Below are 7,319 nucleotides of genomic sequence, written 5' to 3' on the forward strand. Positions count from 1 at the left end.
TCCATGGTACCAAAATGTACCAATGAGTAGTATGTTGATTTTCTCTTTTAGAAAAATTATAAGAAATGAGGCCGACTTACTGACCTTACGAATTATGGTATTGTAAAATGTTTTTTAATTCACATAATCAATCCCTCGAAACCAGGACTTAGTTAGAGATACGTAAATTTAAGATTCAGTCCACCATCGGGACCATATGACTATATGAGAATGCGAGGCTGGGTTTGTTTGTACATGAATACATCAAACGTTCATAAATAGATGATGATGCCAGGTGATATCAAGTTATCAACACACGAGAAACCTTGTGTTCAGCTGGTCGACCACTCCTGGGAGACCGTAGAATATGCACCTGAGGTCTATGCACTCCGAAAAGAATGGTCTGACCAACAGGAGAGTAAAAGCAAAATAAAGTAATGACTAATTTAATATAAACACTTATTTTTTTAATCCGTTATTAAGCCTTTCACAAAGATACATATTCACAGATAACCTCCATGTCTGATGAAGTGCTTAGGAAAATGTTCTGCTCCTAAGTTCCCAGGAGTGAACTTCCTCTCCAGATATAGCAGGTCAAACTGAATCTGATATACTCTCCTTCTTTGACACTGAATAACGGGTTGCTGTAAAGGTGGAGGCTTCAGACCACTGAGTTTCACAGAAGAAAACCTTGTTACCCATACTGAAGTTTAAAAAAAAAGATAAAAAAACTGAAAAGCAACAGGTGCAAAAAGAACAGCAGAGGTGAGCGCAACAACCAGAACATGTATTACGACTCCAGATAGGAAAGGTGTGAAAATTACAAAATACAATATTTCTACAGTAGCACATTAAGCGTCGAAAGTGTAAATTACCTTTGAAAAACACTAGACTAGTATTGTTGATGCCGGGAATCATTGCAATACTTCTTGAATTCCAAACATTCTTCCACCAGAAAATCACTGCCCAAATTGAAGACAATATATTAGGCATTTAATTATGCTGCAATAGAGGTTTAGAATAAACTTACAATATTCGCTCGGCCATTTTCAATACGTCCCATCTCGGGCTCCAAGGGTAATCAATCAGAGGAGGAGACACGACTGGTGTACCTTGTGAATTGAAATGCTGCAAAATCACAACAGTCACTTGGTCAGGAAGAAGGATGTGCACAAGAGGGCCACAGTGACTAATTACACAACCCACTTTTGCAAGTCTATCTAAGAAATAAATCCGAATAGTTCACCCTTTTAACCAAGTGTAAACCTGGTGACTAACGAAATGGAGCACTCAGGCTGAAAAGAATAGAATTGACAGCAAATACTAAATTAGGATATAGAACTTCTTCTTTTATCAGTAAACAGTTATGCTAGAATTCGAACGTCTCATCTTGAAACAAAGCTAATCAATACCACCCGGGAAGCAGAATGTATTTGTGTAAGTCACCATGAAGTGAAGCTCGACGTTGACGGTGATGGTGAAACAGGTCATATAACTGCTTCTCAACAATTTACAATGCAATGCAAGATTTGCACGTTTTAAGTATGCTTAAAACGTAGGTAAGTAGATAAGTAGATTGGAAACATTTGGCAATCTTATTTACCTGCGAACTTTGAAGCACCAAAGCTGGTTGTTGCTTAGGAAACTGGGTTGATAAAGAAAAGTGCACCTGTAGGCACCAATATAGAATTACTCACCGCACATATAAGAAAACTTTGGGTAGTGAATCCCCCTAATATTGTTTAGTTTTTTTTTCTATTGGAAACAGGAGATTGAGACGTACCAGAAACGTAAAGATCCCAGAGGAAGCAAAAAATGTGGCCTTCCTGCAAAAGATCTGCAAGTCAAGTCAGAATACTTATTATATAAATCAAATTATAGAGAATATACAGATGTTCAAGATGCGTACTGAATCAGCTTCAAGAGGTCTTCCAAATAGAGGAGTTAAAGCCTCTATAAAGCGTTTTCTAGCACCAATTGACGCACCCGCTTCCACAAGCTTAACGAAAGAACAGTCAAGAAACAAAGATCACCCATCAGTATGCAGATACATGTAAGTCAAAGGACTCTCACGCGACAGAAACTCATAATAACAAGGACGGGCCATTTTTTCAGTTAAGGACGTTGCAAAAGAAGCAAAACACACACACACACACACACACACACACACTTACCTGGGACTTAAGTTTGTCTTCTATGACGGGAAGGTATTCAGCCATGCACCTTTTTTAAGAACCAAAATGAGAAACATGCTATATAAAAAATTAAAACAGAAAAGGAAAATTGTGCAGTAAAGCATCACGAGAAAATCATACATTCCATCTAGCCATGCAGGAAGCTTGACGTCATCAATTGAAAACAGTGCCTTCAGCTCTGAAGAACAAACTAATTTTAGACGTGGAGCGGTGGGAGCTGGAGAGTATTTTCTGCTCACAGGAAATATCACCTGCGAAAATACAAAGTTCCCTCACATTAATTGGAGGAACCACACTACCTTCTCCCAAATGAGTAAATACTCAAGTCCACTCGAATCTCTCATTCAAGTTGGAGAAAAGAAACTGGAACAATTAAAGGTGAATGGTCTAGATTTCTTGGGGAATGAGTTAAACTGTATATCTCTCCATTTTGTTCCATTTTGAAAGTGCACGCACTATAAGTCCTGCAAGCATATTTTTATCCTGCATTTTTTCTTTTTGAATAACGGCTATGTTTCACTTAAGGATGAAAAGAGTGATGTCCATAATGTCTTCCCTAAGGCCTCCTTGACATTGTCCTGCAGTGCCACGGATACACCAAGAAAAGCCAAGTAAGAAAGGAAACTTTAAAGGGTATTGTACTACCCGTGTCCTTCTGTGAGGAAAATCGACAAGGATGTCGTGTACCTAACACATCAAAAAAAAGTCTGAATTGTTGAAACTAAGCACTATTAGCACAAAACCTAAAACTAATCTGTTCTTATAATCTATCTGTTTCGTTGAGACTCTAATATCAGTTTATATTGCAACCAACTTACAAAATTTGATGAAGGATTGGCTCATCCCAAGTTATCAGAAGTTATCTTTAAAAAACAAAATCCAACTGAAGTGGCTATAACTTAAAATGGAATAAGAGATGGAGAGAGAAAGAGAGGTGAAGTACTGGAAATTTTAATGAAGAACAAGCCACCTGGGAGAGAGAAGCGTTGGCACTATCAGTAAGAAGTAAAGATAACTGAGAAGATTCTCACAATATCATGGGTGAGGGTTTTATGTAAAACTATAAATAATTTGATATACAGCATTTAAAACAACAAACATTTTTTTTGGTAGACCTTGCCCAAACCTGAAAAAAAAAAATCATGTCTATGTCACTGAGAGAAATCATCTCTGTAATTTTGACTATGCATATTACCTTAAGGATTTCAAGTCATCATGGCCACTAGACAACAATATTATTCCATGATATCTATTCATTTGCTATATCACTGAGAGAAGCAAGAAAAAACCTGCAGGTAGATTTTTTGCTGATGTCTCCATGGACACAATAGCACCAGTTTATTCAAGTCCATGTCCAACAAAGGTACAGCAAATTTCACTTCCTCAGCCTACAACGAAATTTGAATACATGGACAAACTTCAAAAATTATAGAAGACAAATACAGATCATTTTCTCACAGATAATTTCAATAGCGAAAGTAATCACCTTATCAGGCCCTGAATTCATATAGACTTCTATTCCCTGTTTATTAAGACAGTACCATTCAGAACTCACAGAATGTGATAATATAAAATATTAAGGTGCAGGCCTAGAGACTCAACCAGACGTCTGATTAATTTAAGAAAACTATTCAGACCTTTTGCTGTAACCGGAACTCAGTAGTCACAACAGAAAAATACAAGTATGAATAGTAACAACCTTAGTACATAGTCAATGAGCTATCCGTGGACAAGTAAATTATCAATCAATAAGGCGAGAGGCAGAGTTCAAAATGTTCAGATTGATATAAACAAAACTACGAATAAGTAAAACAGAATCATGAAAACCATTTAGATGGCTGAATATCTTCTGAATAAACTGAAAACATACATTGTGCAAAGAAAGCAACTTCCATAAGTAAATGTGAATATTCAAACTATCAATGTCCTCACCCCCAGGATGCCCTCAGCTCTATCATGGTAAGGATGTCCACAGTGATGATTCAGCCTCTTATTAGAGTCAATGGTTCCACAATGGGAATCTTCAGAAAGACTATAGGCATAAGTTTATCTCGTGGAGGCCTTGAGGGTCAACTATGTGCATCTGTATCTCTCGTAGGGTGTCTTTTCCCTACACTCTACTTCCTACTTTTTTTCATAATTATTCTTGATACGAGTTCCATGTATTTGACACAAATGGCATGTTGCATGAACATGGATTTTTAAGGTGTGTGACCACGTATCTACAGTTGTTAGCACAACATGCACTATATGGAGAGCATTGTATACACAACAACTACTATATATGAAATGGAGACTATACTCTATACGAATTCACACAATAACCACATAAAAACGTTTTATAGCAAGAACCTTTAGGAATTTAAACATCAGCACGTTATAAACATTACAAAGTTTCACATGGTCATATCAAACATTACCTCCCTAGGATGAATTGTACTAATTTCAAACTTCAATCTTTCATCATCAAGTTGCCCGACTTTCTTCCTTTGATACACAATGTACTGAACCCTACATTGAACCAAATAATAAATTTATCACTTAACTAACATTAAAAACATTAAGATAAAAACACTCTCAGACCCTAACCTCAATTCATGAATAAGCGACAGCAACATTGTAGGGTCTTTACAATTCCAATCACACAAACAACTCTTCTTTGTATTTCCGCCTTCACCGGTATTAAAAAAGGGGTGAAAGTTTTCATCCTCAACTCCAAATATAACATCTGGTGCTACTAATGGATATTGTGCATTATATATCACATCCCCTGAAAGAAGAAAAAATTACTTCTAAACTCATCACCCAAATTACAAGTACAATTTTAAATTAGTGGGATAATTAACTTACTAACATTTAATGTAATCTAAACATAATGGAATTAGTAAAGTAAAGCGATCAGAAAATTGTTGGGCCTTGCCACCTGACCATATTTGCTCAACCTGCATATTTTAAAAACACGTGAGTTATGCATGTCAATTTTGTTCAAGTGAGTTTGGTGAGTGTTTAGTGATGGGTTGTTACCTTAATTGGGAGAGGGTAATGTGAGAGAAGGTAATTTAGCTGAGCTGTGATTAAAGGAGGTAATATGGGATCTGCTGCCATTTTAGCATAACAGTGGAGCTCTCGAGTTTTGATTTTCTTAACTCTTCTATCTTTGCCGTTGCTGACTTGCTATGGACTGCCGGTACGAACTGATGGGCCGTAAATGACTACAGAGTCCATTTTTAATTTTACTTCATCATGGGCCTTGCTATTGGCTCCGTGGGCCTAGGGTTTATTTAATAGCCGTTGGAGCATTTTGTTTAATAGGGTTTATTTAAAAGGTCAATTTAGCATTTTCATCCAGTTCGCATACACTCACGGCAGTGGCGTAGCCAGAAATCCGATTGAGGCCTTTCATCAAACTCTATTTTTCATTAAGGATGCTAGCTAGCTGGTTAGATTGGTAAGAGGTTGTGTTGAACTCTACAAGTGAAACGTTTTCTCAACACTAAATGCAAAAACCCGTATCACTTCTCGCTTCAATTTTTTATCTTTCGATTGGGACGAAAAAAATATTATCTTGTCTTAGTTTTGGGATCATTCAATCTGTTTGAGATGGAATCTAACTCATGTGACACGCCATTTATCTAATAACTTTTATTTGTGCTAATGCCTGTTTGGCCAAAAAAAACCCTATGACAATCCAAGTGGAGTGGATGGAAAAAATAATGTTGCATGTACCAAACTTAAGGGAAATTTCATTAATCCAATGAGTAGAGAGAACATTTTTGGGGGCATTGACTCCTTGTTTGTCTTGCTTTTCTTATCTAGTATAATCTAGTATTATAGGATGACTTTCAATAGTGCTAAAGCCTCATGCGTTTCATGCATCGAAACGTAATTATTAAATCAACAAACCTAATCACTAACTAGGTCAGTGAAATTCTAGTTTGACCGTAGGTGTTTGTTGTGCCAAATGCTTAGTTAGTCACTTGGACTGTGTTTGGTTCGCTAAAATGTTATTCCAAAAGAAATAAGATTATTTGATTTGTGTTTTCCATGTATTGATTTTCTAAAGCTGGGTGCAATGGCTCCCCATTCCCTCAAAAGCGGAGGGAGTGGCGGTGGTTTTTTCTCCCTACCTCAATATAACTTTCCATATATAGAGAGTGTTATTGAGGAATAGAGAGTGCATTCTATGCCACTTGAAGTGGCGAGGTCAATTGTTTTGTGTCCCCACCAACCTAAACGGCGCCACTTGAAGTAGTTGAATAGTTCGAACCATTGGATATTAAAAATGACTCCCCATCCTCAAAACACTGTTTTTTTGTGGAATAGAAAGAGAGGGTAGATGCACCATTGGACTCAGCCTAAGAATTTGGATTTTGTGTGTGTGTGTTTGGAAATGATATCATCACTCTCCTAAGTCATCCCTTTTTTGGCTTACTTGCGGACTTCACCTCGTCACTCTTTTTAGTTCTTGTAGTTTGTTGGCATTTAGTTGCGAAATATTTCCATTGAATTTATGTCATCAATAAGTATTTTTCTAAGCACTTAAAACCGGTTTTTGAAACTAATCGGTCGATGAGCGATATGCAATTAATCGGTTATATCGGATATATATATTTGACGTTTTCAAAATATATAATAGTATAATCATACCAAATATTTTTAATCAGTGGTATGAGATACAACAAAAAATATCAAATTCTCATAATTACATCTAACTAGCTCAATTATGGAGTACTACAAATATGTCAAACACATAAATTACATTAAATATTTAAAGAAATAAAGAGATTGGGAAGCGATAATATTTATTAAAGAGATAATACAATAATTTGTATATTTAATTTTCGTTAAGGAGGGGAAAATAAGTAAACTCTTAGTTTTGTGTATTGATTGAGTTATATTATTATTAATACAATTTAAGATTCCAATTCCTTAATTTTACGTATTCTTTTGGATATAGAACCGATATTTGCAATAATTTTTTTTTCTCGGTTTAGCGATAAATTGGTCATTTCGACCGATTAATAGGTCAATTCGGTGATTAAATCGGTTCGGTGAGAAAAAATAAAAATAGGTAAAAACTAATCGATTTACCAGCGATACACGATTAATTTGCGATTATTCGGCCGAGATATTCGATATTGATAG

General features: G+C 36.1%; 1 protein-coding gene across 5 annotated transcripts; it reads right to left on the reverse strand.

The window, feature by feature from the left end:
- Positions 1-223: 223 nt before the first annotated feature.
- LOC147519798 (BRCA1-A complex subunit BRE-like protein) lies at positions 224-5,365 on the reverse strand. 5 transcript variants are annotated; one of them, XR_015212337.1, is made up of 15 exons: positions 5,199-5,365; positions 5,029-5,116; positions 4,764-4,944; positions 4,595-4,685; positions 3,661-3,696; positions 3,464-3,562; positions 2,820-2,861; positions 2,295-2,425; positions 2,154-2,202; positions 1,889-1,978; positions 1,763-1,805; positions 1,583-1,648; positions 1,010-1,107; positions 855-941; positions 224-648 (listed from the first exon to the last, which is right to left on the reverse strand). XR_015212337.1 is itself a non-coding variant. In XM_086591341.1 (15 exons), exons 1-14 carry the CDS (start codon positions 5,277-5,279, stop codon positions 872-874), a joined length of 1,176 nt encoding a protein of 391 aa, XP_086447467.1. In that variant the 5' UTR covers positions 5,280-5,360; the 3' UTR covers positions 224-648; positions 855-871. The 5 variants fall into 5 exon arrangements, 4 of the variants coding, with proteins under 4 accessions (XP_086447467.1, XP_086447468.1, XP_086447470.1 ...); XM_086591341.1 differs by having other exon boundaries at positions 1,763-1,816; positions 5,199-5,360; XM_086591342.1 differs by lacking the exon at positions 2,820-2,861 and having other exon boundaries at positions 1,763-1,816; positions 5,199-5,357.
- Between the last annotated feature and the right edge of the window lie 1,954 nt (positions 5,366-7,319).

Source organism: Coptis chinensis, chromosome 2 (assembly GCF_015680905.1).
Source record: "Coptis chinensis isolate HL-2020 chromosome 2, ASM1568090v1, whole genome shotgun sequence".
Taxonomy (NCBI): Eukaryota; Viridiplantae; Streptophyta; class Magnoliopsida; order Ranunculales; family Ranunculaceae; genus Coptis; species Coptis chinensis.